This window comes from Centroberyx affinis, unplaced genomic scaffold, assembly GCF_046629955.1.
Source record: "Centroberyx affinis isolate AG114_WGS23_722 - 3 ecotype Tasmania unplaced genomic scaffold, CSIRO-AGI_Caff_v1 ptg002538l_1, whole genome shotgun sequence".
NCBI classification, from domain to species: domain Eukaryota; kingdom Metazoa; phylum Chordata; class Actinopteri; order Beryciformes; family Berycidae; genus Centroberyx; species Centroberyx affinis.
The window spans coordinates 21560-37087 of record NW_027280755.1 but is presented as its reverse complement, the minus strand read 5'-3'; the positions used below and the strand labels follow the sequence as shown (position 1 = coordinate 37087).

The following is a 15528-nucleotide window of genomic DNA, read 5'->3' as shown; positions in this document are numbered from 1 at the left end:
TAGTCCACCATTCCCATTCAATCCAGTCCAATTGACCTCTGCCTACTAAAGTAACTGGCACTGTGCTGACAATGAGAACACAAGCACTTCAGGTCAGAAATTCAAAGAAACCTTGTTACAAAATATTATTAACACTCAACATAGTACGAGGAGAGATAAGCTCCGTTGTGTCAAAAGTGCTTTACATCAGATGCCAGCTTAGTGAGCCTTGCTGCCCGCTCTGGTTTTAGCAGAAGGATTTGGCATCTAAATGGGGCTGTTGAAACTCGGCTGGTCAGACACTTGGCCCTTTGTTAAAGGCTTTCAGGCTGTTGGCTCTCGGTGGATCCCGATTCCTCTAATAGCTTAAGAAAACTCTGAACTGTTGAAGAGAGAGAGTTGGAGAATGTCTCCAGATGGCAGGGAGGAGAGATGAACGTCCCTGTGGAGTGCAGTGGAGGAGAAAGGCCGCAGAATACAGAGCAGATTGTCAGAACGCATACTGATTGCACTGCATACAGAATGATTTCTTTAACTATGGGTTAGCATTCAAACTGGTTCATAGGCCTGGTTCTCTTGGATTCCCACATGTCAAGAATACTAGCATGTTTCCATTAGACTGGGTCCCTGGGTGAGGATAGATTATTCAAATGTGAATCTGGGGCTTGACAAAGCATAAAAGCCATTCTGACAAGTTCCGTCACATGCTGCTCTGTGCTATAATCTAACCTACTAGGCTATTAATTTGATTTGAATTGACTGAAACTGTGTATATCTGCAGAATACCCTCAGCAATGTAATATATCCTAATAGCTGACCTGATCATACTGTAAAAAACCAGATGTGTGCCAGTGGAAAAGATGGGGACTCTTATAGCCCTTTCAGACTGGATTAGTAACCCAGGAAATACATGGGTATACTACAAAACCGCAAAAGGACCCTGGTCAAGATTTGGGTTGAGACCTGGATCAAACTCTGCTCTGCAATACAAGGGTGCTGTTTAGGAAGTAGACATTGCAGCAGCGGCATAAGAGAAATTAACAATATCTAAAACATTTTACAAAAGAAGAAGAAATGAACTGCTTTATTTAAAGTTAGAAATGGAAGGGGCATTTAGTAATCTGACCTTTATCGATGTCTATCAGCGACCAGTGGGAATTACAACAACATCAATACAACTTCTCTCCTAGATAAGTCTCTGGCACAGCCACCCCACCCCTCCTGTCAGCTTGAGCTACGGTGGCCTGTAATGGACACAAACAATAAACATTTTCACAATAGAGAGGAGTAAGCTAGCTAATTAGAGCAGAGATCAAACAGAAATGTCAAATGAAGACGTAGTATATCACCACGCTAAATACTGTATTAATAATACTTCCTGCTGTGGCTGCCATATACTGACATAAACTTAAACAGCTATTGTAGAAGAAGTTTGCTGCATCCCTGGGAAGAATTGTTTGGAGAATGATTTCTTTTCAGCCATTAGACAGCACAAGGGATGGTCTGGCAACCAGTCATTTTAAAAAATGTGTTACAATATGGTGTTTAGTTCTACTTCACAAAAGCTGAGACAGAAACAGGCTGCAGGGATAATGACTATAGGCATTAGGAGGGGGTCTCATAACATAGTTAGCACTGTACTAACCAATCAAGGCTTAGGCTACCTGAGCTTGTGTGAGTGAAGCAGAGGTCCGGCTCTTGAAGAATCGTCCAGGTGCAGGGCTGCTCTGTCTGGGCCTGGCCTGTGTTTGCGAACCCTTCTCCTCGACCCGCTGTCGACCCACTGGATCCAAAAGGTACCGCTGGGCCAGACGCAGCACCCGGGCCAGCACACTTTTAGCCCCGGTAACGGAGTCTGAGGGGAAGACAATTAGCATCTTAAATCCTCCCTTTATCAAAATGGAATGGAATGGTCTTTAGAATATAATTTACAAATCCTGTGCCCAAGCAACCGTTACTGAGCTCAGTCTCCAGTGGTAACACAAAGTCCTGCACTGAATTGGTAGCAGTGTGATATATTCCCCCAAATCCCTTGTATCTATGCAAAAAGGTACAGTCTTTAGCACAGCCTGAAACGGATAAGATAGTGTGTTTACTTTTGCTCTCAGGAATCAAGATGTTATTCCCATCAACTGCAGTAGCTCTGAAGTGCATCAGCAAAACAAGTTTTCATCTGAATTGAGGGACTTTGGAGCTGTTCAGGTACCAGCCTTGATGGTCTAGTTAGTTAACCATATCATGATATGTGGTGCATGTTAATGTAACAAAATGAGTTATCATTCTGCTACAGACATACCCCTACTGAACAGTGTGTGTGTGTATGTGTTGGTGTGTGAATGTGTCCTTGTTCTACACAAATGAATGTTATCAGTGGCTCACCATATTTACTCAGGGGGCAGAATCTGCCTGCTTAGGCAAGCTGTGAATACAAAGGCGTACTTATACAGTGCACTGTCCACATGTTTGTGTGCAAGCACACACATGCATACACTCACGGACACACACAACACGAACATTGGTGCCTAAACTCAGGTTTGAACACAGGGTGAGTGAGAGAGTGGTAATATTTACCATGTGTTGTGTATTGAAAGAGAGATAAGCTGAATATCTTGCTTTGTCATCTCAATAACAGGACAAAAATCTAAATCAAACAGTGATTTAGCATGAAAACCTTTGCTGTCATCTCCTGGTGATCACAGTACAATTTATTTTCTTTTTCTCGTGAGAATCACTTTATTATATCATTTAGAAAGGTGATGCAGTCTATTCATTTATTTGTTCATTTGTTGATTTTTTACTCAAAAATGCTGTGTTGACATAATGTCCTGGAGCAATGTTTTGCCAAGGAAGATGTGAACAGCGGCATTCCATGCCATGATATTAAGATACCAGCTCATTGGAATATAACTACCTTGATGTATTTGCTATGTTTCAAAACTATTAGCATATCAAACTAACAGAGACCTTGTGCTAAATACACTGCAAATGAAGCAAGAGAATTTTTAAGTGCTTCAGATTACCACAGATAATACCGACTGTAGTCGGTACCACTATTAAGACAGATACTGTCTTGTTGGAGAACCTGACAAATTTGCTTCACATTTTTAAACTAATTTAACACCCAAACACCATTATATCAGAGAAAATTGTTGAAGATCCAAAAGCTCAGCGAAAAAGTCTAAGAAAGCAGTGTGGAATTTTGTCCAGACCTTGTAAATATGTCTGGAACAACCAAACCAAGGCTAAATCAGAAGCTGTCGTATAAATAGGAATCTGTTCTTAACTGATTAAATATACAGGTTAAATATATAGTACTACGGGACATGCTTTCTTTTTTGCGATCAGTAAATTCAAATTTGGCAATGGGGTGGCTTTCATGAACCTTCAGGCTGAAGCAACACTGAAAAAGTTAACCTATATCTGCCATGTCATGTCAATTGGCCGTCTTTTATTCTGCCAAAGAGTGCCTTTGCTTTGACTTGGGGCAACATTGCAGAAGGTACAAGTCTGTTGAGGAGTGATTTAGTAGCAAAATTGGACATGCTTCCAGGCTAAGTTGGCCAGTGACGAGCATTTTAGCTAAAATACTACCAAGGATTGTTCCTGTAACAGAAATGTGATTTAATGGGACCATTAGGCAGGCTTTTTCTTGTTGGAGAGTCAAGTTCAGCTTTCATTAATGACAACCTCACTTGAACCTTTTGAATTTCTAGTGATTTAGTACCACTGACACATTTTCCTGCATTATGTGGTTCCTGCATTAAGCAGTCAGGCTCAGATATATGGATGTGAGAGGTCTAGACTTGTTGGTTAGACTTACATGGTACACAAAATGCATATGCACACACAAGACACACAAGATACACACACTCACCCTTCTCGGGCTTCTTTTCCTCCTCTGAAGGTGCTGAGACATTTTCTTTCTCTTTCCCCTCTGTCACTTGGCTGGGCAGTGGCTCCTTCTGCCCTTCACACTGTTCTGCAGAAAAGACCATCACAAATTTAATTTGTGGTTAGTAGGTGCTCAGGAGGAGCAACTATATAAGAACCAGGCTCTGTGTGTGCGTTCTTGCATTTTCTTTTATTTTCTTCTTTTTGTTCAGTTTTGACAAATCTTGTGCATTTGTGGATTTGTTCGCTATGTGGAGAATTAAGGTATGCACTGTTTAGGTAATGCAGAGCCCAATGAGGAAAATACAGTGTGCACGCCTACACCAGGCAGCAGAGTAGAAGTCAAACAAGCATCAACCAACTGGAGGCTGGTGTGCTGTACAACCACATACCAAGAAGTAGCTTGATGATTTTCCTAACTATAGCAGCTACATCAACACATGAATTAAATATTTTGTTGAGCGATTCTCTTAGTTACACTTAGTTAAAGTCAACGTAGTTTCACTCACTCCAATCATGCATACCTTCCAAGCACCTAAAATGTGCAAGCGCAATTGTTTGAAAATAGGAACACAAACATACATACAGATAGGTATGTCTAAAATCCATATAGCTATTGCTAAGATGCCACTTTTTACATTCAAGCTGCAGTGATGCACCAAGATGAATTGGTGGGAAAATACACTTACAATACTAATGCAAGAAAGATCAAAGTTAAAAGGACTTCTTTAATAGATACCTATTACAAGATATGATTTTTTTTCTTAACTACAACTGAAATTGTTGTAACAACCAGTTGTTAACATAATTTAACCTTCAACTAGGCCAGAGACTAGGAGTGGGGTGTGCGTAAGCTAGTGTGTGTGTGAGCGTCGTGTAGGAGGGTTGGGGTGATGTTGACTTATAATTTGTAACAGTGTATTATCAGTGTTTTAACACGAACGTCGAGGATAAGGCTTTTGCCAAACAGGAAGAGTCAATGATAAAGTGCAGTGTCCCCCCGGCCTAATGCGAGGTCTTGGCAGTGTCCTGGGTAATCTTTGATGTTAAAACAACTCCATTTCCCAGACACACCCTCTCCCCCTCCTATAGCCCATGGCTCTCTCCCTGTGCCTCATCTCTCTTTCTCTCTCCCTCCCTCCCTCCCTCCCGCCGATCTATCTCAATCACTGTCAGACGTGGGTTAGGAGAGGTTCCCATCCACAGCGAACAGCCAACTTCAAAACACCGACGTGTAGCGGCATGTCTCCCGTTAGCCACCCGGAGACAAACTGCATGAGATCGTGCCATTAGCTTGTCCCGTTTTTTAAATATATGAAGACAAGATTGAAAATTAGTAAAGCCTTGGAGATCCGTCTGCTCGCCACTGTTGTCTTTGCACAGGTCAAGAAGTCAAACCTCATTTAGCAATTTCACTATTTTCTCATGAGCTAAAAAGGCCAGACAACTACCATACATCTTTATTTATAGATGGCTTCCATTTGCCAACTAAATTGTCAATGTCTTTGTGGTTCTCTATGGTTGAATTGATGGATCAAGATGCTGTGATGCCACTACTACATAGTATGTACAAAACATACATGCGCTTACATGCACAGAAAATGGCACAGATGTACTAATGTACTGTACAGATGTTTTCACAGAGCCAAAACACTCAGACATGCACACGCACACACACACTGTGGATGCATCAGCGCTGGTGAGCTCAGCTCCGGGTTCCTGTATGACTCAGGCTTGTAATGAGAAGGTCTGAATGACAGTGTGTGTTTTATTGCTGGGACTCAGCACCGGCCCTCTGCTGGGTGGGCCACCCTGGAGAAAAGAATTTCATTTGTATTGGGAAGAAGTCACAGTTTCACTATCATATGGTCCAACTTCTGTTTCAGAAACCTTTCCAGAAAGCTCTGGGGAAAAACACTGCGCAAGAATGCTGTGTCTCCAGTTGATATCTATATATATGTCTCCAACTGATATCTATATCCATATCATTCGTAAAAATGTATGAAAAGTCAGGATTCACAGCTATAAAGTCCAATTTATTAATAGACAGTTTCATTTAAAATTCCATTATTTCTCTTTATCCATTTCCATGAATCCAGCCCTATATGCAAGCCAAACGCTTATTATCAATAATAAGCTAAGGGCTATCCTGGAAGCTCATGACATCAACTCTTCACACCATTAATTTGGGCTGAGGCGAACAGCTGTTGTCTCGTCATTTGCTGTTGCTCTCTCTCTTTGTCATCTCTCCTGCTACGCTCCAAAGTTTGCTGCCTCATGATTCTCAACTGGTTTGCCATGACACACTGGTCTCCTTCGGAGGGGAGACAGGTGCAGTCTGAGACGTCAAACGTCTCAAATGTGAAGAGACCGTGGGTCATATAAAACGAACAGGTTCAACTGATTAAAATTCAACAAAATTGGCTCAGGATGACGCAAAAATGTCCTCCAGGTTAATTCATCATGATCACACAAGCCTTTACGTGACATTTCCAAACAAACACAAGTTGTTGGAGCATTGCTTTTCTGTCTCGCTCAAGTCTGAAGACTGAACCGCTGCTTTACTGAAGTGGAAAGGCCAAGAAATAATCATTTTAAAATAATTATAGGCCAAATAGCTAAAAATAGCTGGTAGTAGAGCTTTAGTCATAATGCTGTGTTTGGAAATATTAACAGAGCAACATATCACAGGCTTACCTCTGACAGCTGTCAGACAATCAAATAAGTCTACCAAAGAGCCTCAGCCAATCACTTTAAACAGCTGATGCCAAAATAGAGGTTTACCCTCTCAAGACTAATGCTATAATGACAGATGCTAACACACACACACACACGGCACTATCCTAATACAGTAATGACAGGGCTGAGACTGCCTTCAGTCTTAGTTGGCAAAGCTATTGACAATAAAACACATTTCATGGACCATTTCAGAGGGCAACTGTGGATGAGACTCAATATCCTGAAGTAGTCTCATCTCCTAAATATAGGCAAGTGGCAACAGTTTAAAGCAGCTTCATCTTCATGCAATTATCTCATTATTTAATTTCATTGGCTTAAAATGTTTCAGTTTGTCTGCGATAAACTCAGACAACTGAAAAAACAAGATAAAATGTCAAACACATGGGTGCCAGTGGAAAATCCAATCAGTTTTCCTCAAACCCCGAGATTGAGGTTTCTACAGGACACTAACGGACAGTCGAGCACAGAGCCATCCAGTGCTGTCTGTTAGTTACATAACAGTTATATCAAAATAGACTATAGCTCATAAATATGTTATGTGAGAAATAGCAAAGGCCTAGAGCTTTGTTGCAGGTGGTCCTTTGTGGATGCAGAGCTGAAGAATTAGGTCAGGGCCAGGCAAATGTTAACTTACTGAACCACACAGACTCAAACAAACCAGGCATACATGTCAACACACACAACAATGCAAACACATGGACTAACAGTATGTGTATCTTTCACTCACACATACATACACATGCTCACACGCACATTTACGCAAAGTGCAGAGAAGGTCAGGGTCTGGTTGGTGTCAGACAGTTAAACTTCACCCTGTCATTATGGAGAGAGCTCCTGTTGGCCCCAAGGGCTGTTCTAAGACAAACACACACACACACACACACACACACACACACACATTTATAAAAACAAATGACGAAACACAAACACAGTAATATAGAGCTATTGAATTGAAACAGAGTCAAAATCACAACACACACACACATAAAGAGCTGAGAATGTGTCAGCGTCAGTGAGCTCAGCTCCGGGGTTTTCTCTATGACTCAGGGATATAATGAGAAGGTCTGAATGACAGCGTGTGTTTTACTGCCGGGACAGAAACACACACACACACACACACACACAAACACTCTCTCTCTCTCAAAGTTGAAGTTTCGGATGACAGTGCTCTGCTGATTCCTCAGTGTCCAGGAATTAATGCTGATGACACGCAGCCTTTTTGAAGGTTGTGTTTTGGTGCGTTTGAAGCGCCTGCTGTCCTTTGGGAGTCAGCAGAGCGGCACACCTGTAGCTGGCATTGAGTAAGCTCTAATGTAAGGCTGGACTCAGCAGATCCTACAGCCCCGGAGCTCACTGACACTGCTCAATGGCAGCTTTGAAGTGCTGATCAATTATGTTGGGGGGGAGAAAAAAGTACAGAGTAACACTGACTAAAGGACAGAGAGAACATCTCAACAGGGAGGGAATAAAGAAGGGGAAGAGAAAGGCAGAGAGAAATTGGCAGATTTCACTCTTATAACACCACATGTACACACAGCCAGCAGCAAAGAGACAGCAGGAGTTGGGGCGCATTCACACCAAGCATGTTTGGAGCAGTTTATCTGAACACCCCCCTCCCCTTATTTGTGCGTTTATGTGACGTTGCTTCTATCTGGGCAGTGTGGACCTAAATGAACCAAACATAAAAATGCAACAAAGTAAAATTCCACTATGGTTCAGACCAGAAAAAAACCAAACTGCCGGTGCGACTGCACCCTAAGGCTGAAAGTATAAATACATACTCCCGCCCCTACTTTTCCTAGAGTGTAGAGGACAGTTCATTTCAGACTTTGGGCCGTCTGTATGAATTATACAACGAGATGGACATTTTCTGGGGTAAAGTGCAGTTGATGGACAGCAAACACATTGTACTGGACAGACATCAGCATGGAGAACATCACCGTCACTGACACTCTCCAAGGACAAAACACACAGATCAGACAGTGGCAAGCCGGGCCAAACTTCACACTACACACAGCAGAAAAGCTTTTCTATGAGATTACTTCCCTTGGGCCCCTTAGGAAATCTCATTTGCTAGCTTATGGAGGGAGGGCAAAACCAAACATTTGGCAACACTGAAGTAGAGATAATGAGTTACTATAGTAAAGACTTACCTGTGGACTTGTGAACAGGGTTCGGTTCGGTTATTGAAAATAATTTAGATTTTTGGGTTTCGATTATTTTACTCTGTGCCTGTGAATTTATTTAAAAATTACATTATTACATCACAAAATGCTATGATGGATGATTGCAGCCCCTTTCTGATTATAGGTTTAACTGAAACCTTTAGCTACCATGTCACATCATTAAAACAAAGTCAGTATTGTGAAGATCACTCTCTCACCTTTTATTTGATGACAGTAACACATTTCCAGCTAACGTTAGCTGCTAACATTAGTGCTTTTGTCGCATAGTTCAACCATAACATTATGAGCTTAGCCGGCTGTCAGCTGTTATTATATATATTCTTACCTAGATGTGGTGAATAGTTGTCTTCTGCAAACAAATTTCAGCAAACAAAACTGAAAACCAAACTTGGCATAATTCAAATAATTGAACTATAACAGCTAATAACAGCACTGTCATGTACGTATCAAGCACTCGAATCTCTCATTGTATTGTCAAGGAGAAAAGATCCACTGTACTATATTGCTATGGCAACCTGCTCCGGCAGGTTAGTTGTCTGATCATAGCAGCTTGTAAGACAAATTGTTTCATTGTCATTGCGCAAAAAAAAACAGGTCAAGTGGCAGGTTGTCTTTGCGACAGCTGGCGTAAAACACTACAGGGGTTGCAAAAGTCATCAAGTTTTAAATTCTACTGGTAGTAGCTTTAAGGTCAGGCAACTAGAATGATTTGGTTAAGGTTAGGGTAAAGGTTTTGGTCTTGGTGGAAATAAGAAAAACTTTTGCTGAAAATGAAACCTTCACTCAAAGTAGAACACTTCTTTGCCTCTTCTTTGCATTTGCACTGAACCTGGGTTGTCGGAGATGAAGGCAAATATACAGTATATGCCCATTCACCACCCCAACATCAATGCCTCTATCCCCTCTAATTCTATGTGATAAAACTTCAATTCTACATGAGCAGATGGTTGGTTATTTGTTTGAAAAGCGATGCTCTCTTGTCTCGAAGCAGAGACATAACAATCTCCTGGCTGGTCCACATCACAGAACAATGGGTGATAGTGAGAGGCTGGTCCTGTCCTTGTTATTTTAGCCTACTGGACGGGACTCTGATCAACCTCCAGTCCCATATCCTTCCTCTGCTTATTGGCTGGTCACACAACAAAAAGGTCTGCTTAGCCTTTTACTACTGGGTACAGAGAGTGGGCAGAGAGAGAGAGACAGACAGAGAGGGAGGGAGAGTGAAGAGAGAGGAAAAGGAGAAAGGTAGAAAGGCAGAAGGAGAGAGGAGGAGGTAAAAGAAGGGAGGGAGAGAGGAGAAGGAAAGAAAGTGGTACGTGACAGGAGAGGAAGAAAGGGAGCCAGTATAATACCCAGATGTGTTGTGTATTGGGAGATGAAGAGGCTGATAACTTGGCAAAAAGAAACAACATAGATTAGCAGGGCTGCCCTCAGCGAGATAATGACACCCGCCCACACACACACACACACACACAAATGGAAGCACACATGAATGCACATATATCACATACCCACAAATGTGTGCACACCAACCCACACATGCACATAAAACCATACGAACATACACGTACATATTCACGTGTGCGTGTACATATACACACACGACGGGTTGCAACCAGTATTACTCTGTATGTTCTGCTGTGTATTACATAGTATTTGGTAGTATCCATCAACAATTTAATATAAATGGCAAATAAAGACATAACCATACTATGAATCAATTAGTGCTACAGCAGGAATAAATTACTGAACAAATGTTACACACTTTGTTTCACACTACTGGCTTTATATTTAAATTTAGACCTTTTTTTGGTCTCAAATTGACTCAATGAATCTTTGAACCAGGACTGACAATATGTGACAGCTGAACCGGATTTTTACATTACAATTTGTTTATAATGGTAATGCCTACATTTAAGTTAAAAAGATGAAAACACACTTCTTGCGAATGAATTCAACTTTAATTTATACGGCCTAGGAAATTTTACACTGGGGCTTTAAAGGGACGGGCCAATTTACTTTTAGTAATAAAAACTTGCTGGAGGTAAAAATGAAAATGTCATTAACTCAATATAATTGATGTAGCCAGCTTTATTTTTGGATCATATTATGCAAGTTTTACCAATCTCCTACAAAAGACTGCCGCACTTCAGGGCATATCAATTACGATTACTTAACCATTTAGCTTTAGAGCTGCTACAAGTTCTCATTTTCTCACTTTTGAGATGATGCTAGTTGCCTACAATCACTTCACATAGTGTAGCTAAAGTGTTAGCATGCAGCACCAGAGCCAATGATCTACTAGGACAAATGGATGATTTTGGTGTTTATGTTCTCATCACTGAACGGCTAAGTTGACCAAAGGGCCAATCTCCCAAAAAGTGGTGTATTTCTTTAAGTTAGTGTCAGGAGCAAAAACAACATAATGACTTTACTAAGACTGGGTGTTGAAGCTGAATTAACAACAGAAAAAAAACACAAGTGGTATTTGTCCCTTATTCAAAGGGGCTTAACAAGGTTTATCCACATACACATGCACACACGCACACACACACACATCAGCAACGGGAGTGGAGGTGCAGTCGTTTTATCCGTCTAGCTCATCACAAACATCAAAGATGTTCCTAGTTCAAAGTCCTGTGCAGCTCTCCTCTGATTCCCCCTAAGTCACAGGGGACGAGTTAAATAAGGGGTATTACACTGGTGAATGAACCTGCATATAGTACCTGATCTGAATGAGCTGAACAGCTTACTACATGTTTTCTTTCTTTTAAAGATTTAACGTTTGAATTTTTACTTTATTGGATAGTACACAAGGGAGAGTCAGAGGTTTTGCCTCGAGCAATTTACACTCTCTGTGCCCGCCGCCCGGCATTTAGAATACCAAACATCAGCTAGCTTCTTTCCTACCTAAATGGATGCAAACCATTTTGAAATGAAACCCATCAAATGTGAGTGAGACAGAGACAGTACAATAGAGGTGAAGGCATGCAGCAAAGGTTGAGGGACATTTTCAAACCCGTGGCATCGGGAGTAAATTGCATGCACCTTAGCCACCATGACGCCATAATTTATTTATTTATTGTGACAAGAGGCAGGAAGCTTGGAGACAGAAAAGAGGAAAAAGAAGATCAGGAGACAGTAGGAGGGAGACGAGAAAAGAGGAAGGAGGAGGAGAATAATGAAGGCAGACAGTAGCCATGGTTCATTTAAAGGCAAAATCCACTCTAAAACAGAATTCACAAGGGGAAAAAAGACTCTTCTACCCCTCTCCTTTGCTCTTATTTTTTCCTAAAACCTCTCTCTTACATGATCATTCCAGGGTCAAAGGATTTTTTGTGACATTATGCCCGGGGGGTGATTTTCTGGGGAAATGGAAACATTTTTGGTTCAAACCTGTTAACATTTCTATTTAATGCGGTTTGAGTGGAAAAGCTCAAACAAACATCTCATGATTGCTCATGAAAGTCAGAAATTGTCTCATGATGCAATTATAGGTTAGAGTCTTGGTTTTCTGGTTTCTACATGCATCATAAATTTTCAAGTATCTAAATCTCAATGTTAGCTTTAGAAGGGAGTAATTTGTGCTTATAAATATCACTTGAAACTGTTTGAGAACATAGGGATGGATATGGAAATGCTGTTTATAAGTGGATTTTGAATTTAAGGCTAAGACTTGTGAAAGTTTATAGCATAGGTATTTTGTATAATGACTTTTAATAGTTGTAAAGTAAACTAAGTTAAGGTTCTCAGTGCATGTGTGCATGTGTGTTTGTGTGTGTCTAAGTATATAGTCAGAGTAGGAGAAGGTTAGAAGTCAGCTCAGAGAAAGGTGAGAGGTCAACAGAGGGAGGAAAACAGATAAAGAGGTTAGAGAAACTAAACGTACCAGAACACAGCACTGCCAGGAACGGGGCCAAGGAGTGCACATGCACACACACACACACACGCACAAACACACGCACACACAAAACAAAGAGCCAAGGATTAAACAGGAACATGCTGGGTCAACTGATAGAGAGAACAATGTTTAGCAGCAGGGTATCAGCAGGTTTCAAAAAGCCAAATTTAAGACTTTTTAAGACCTTTAAATGGTACATGGTGTTGAATTTAAGACCAACTTAACATCCAACACTTCGGGATCAAATATTAAAAAATATTTTTGTGAGAAGATCGTAAGGAATACTTGGGCCATATTCAAAAGAAAAATAACTGATTGAAAAAATGAACTGGAGAAAATTGAAATACAGACAAAAGGGAAATATGATAAAATGTCAAAGCAATCTTTTGCACAGTGGAACACAAGAATTTCTAAAACGAAGCAACAGCCAAAACAAGAAATGGCCCTTTCCTATGATTCCAGGTGGTAATAAACATAACTTTTCGGGGTAATATAGATGAGAAATATTGTCTTCAGTATTGATGGGGGTTGGTAAATGTGGCAAAGTGGACAATATTGTTAAGATGGCCAAGTTGAATAAAGGGTATTACATTGGTGAATGAAGTCGCATTATACCTGGACTGAATGAACTCACACAACACTTCACCACACTTTTAAGATTTAACAGCTAAATTTCTGTTTTATTAGATAGTAGTACACAGTGGAAAGTCGTGGATTTCACCAATTTACTATTTCCACACTGGGCATTTAGAATGTGAAATGTCCAGCCTACCCATCAGTTTCCCTTACAAATATATCCACAATTGAAAAAATATGGGACATACTTTTACAAAATGACTGATAGTATGAAAGAAAAACTCATTACTGCTAACAAAAAAGTAACATTAGATGATTTAATTGTGCTTTTGAGATGTTGAGCAGTTAACATCAGGGAGATTTTTCTCAAAGCCCTTCAAATGTGTGTGTGTGTATGACAGAGTGAGCCAATGTCTACACATCCATCTACACTGCCTGAGAACATCTGTCTGTAATGGGCTTTTGGAAGCACTTGCAAAAGCATTTTGAACACATGCTCTTTACTTCTACATAATAGCAGTCTGCTCCTACTTCCTACTGAAATAATCCAAGTCCTGATCCAAATTACTTTGAATTATATAAATTTCTCATATACCGTTTAGACAGTTACAAAATCATATCTTACATGTTGCGTCACTTCCAATATTCCTTAAGACGGAACTCCCTCCTCCCCCCAGCTAGATCCATTCCAGTCATCTGCCGATTAAGAACGAGGGATTAGTCATCCCTCCTCTCCATCCCTCCATCTAACTATCAATGTTTACAAGTCTTTGGGGATAAACCCCACTTAAATCAAACCCTAAAAATATAATCACCACAGTTCAGAAAAGGAAAACTGTGGCCTACACAGCAAGATGCTGCTTGTGTGCTGTCAGTACACAAGCTGACACAGCTTGATAACTGCAGGCCAACAGGCTTTCTTTAAAGCTAGACTGAAGCACTTGAACAAGTTCAAGCCTTTAGGGCGTGTTTGGGACACTATTGTTTCAAAGTTCAATTCTGATGGGGATTGTGGAAGATTATACAAGGGGGAGTTCACCTTAATGTCAAATGAAATTGACTGATTGTTAATGTATGTATGATGTGTCCAACTAATGAACTGAATATATGATGTGTTTTTTATCCCATGATGATGGATGCAGAATATTTCTATCCTAGGCTGCTCTTTGTTGCAGTTTTCATGCAGTGTTTTCATGTTCTGTTCTTGGGGCTGCAGCTGTTAGGTCTAAGATAAATTTCCCTGCAGGTACAATAAAATTAATGTTGCATAGTTTTTCCTGGCTTAAAAAAAAGGCTTTGGTGGTACTTGTGCAGGCCAGCGAACATGATCAATTGACCCACTATACCATGAACTTGGGCCCTTGTTATTTGGGGCCACTGATTGGCCGTGTCAACACCAAAGGAAAGAAGACCCAGCAATTGTACCCATCCCAAGCACCTGCCTTCCCCTCTCTACCTCTGCTGCTTCCTGCTCCTCCCCAACTAAGGGCGGTCAGATGAGCTGTGGTAGTGGGGGCATCACACAGCTGTGTTCATGTGTGTGCATGTATTTGTATGTGTAATTTACAGTGTGTTGGACCTGGAAAAGTAGTAACTTGTAAAGACAATTTTCTGGACCTCATTAGGAAAAGAGGTTAATAGTCTTAGAAACACTGTGAGGTTAAGCTTAGGGTTACAGTAAGGTTTACTGTTGGGCATGAAGTGGCAAGGGATAAGGTTCGGGAACTGAAGATACAAATACCAATAAGAGGTAACTGGAAAATTAGAACTTCAATACCCAGAAATACAGCAAAGCATGCTCATGTTTACTAAACCAGCCGGTCTGTGATGTTCTATCAACTTCAATGTATAGTAATCTAAGAAAATGGAATGCATGTAAGAAATTGACCCCATAAGCAAAATAAAGCGCAAATGTGTGTGTGTGTTCACAGACGAATGCAGAATGTAGGCTGTGCGACAGCGACAGGTGTGACCACTAATCTGGAGATCTGAACTCACACTCCAATCACTAGTTACCCTCCTTCTAGAGGGCTCTAGCCACCTATTAGCAGGTAATTGTAGTCCTGGCCCTCAGGTGAACTGCAGCTGGGGGGTGACTGAAACACACACACACACACACACACACACAAGTAGCTCTTCTATAGCAGCCTGTAACGCAATCACACAGATGGGAATCGAGTTCTAATGTGAGAACCCGAACCCATACCACTGTACCATGACTCCTTAAGATAAAATGACGCGATTAAATGTGACCTT

At 40.9% G+C, this 15528-nt stretch overlaps 1 protein-coding gene across 1 annotated transcript in view; it reads right to left on the bottom strand.

Moving 5' to 3' along the window:
- The window catches only part of LOC139656790 (carabin-like), a 57245-nt gene that overhangs the window by 20827 nt on the left and 20890 nt on the right, over positions 1–15528 (bottom strand). Inside the window, exons 6-7 of the mRNA XM_071534412.1 lie at positions 3854–3958; positions 1644–1834 (exon numbers count right to left, since the gene is read on the bottom strand). Of these exons, the coding sequence (XP_071390513.1) occupies positions 1644–1834; positions 3854–3958 (296 nt within the window). The remainder of the gene's footprint in view (positions 1–1643; positions 1835–3853; positions 3959–15528) is intronic.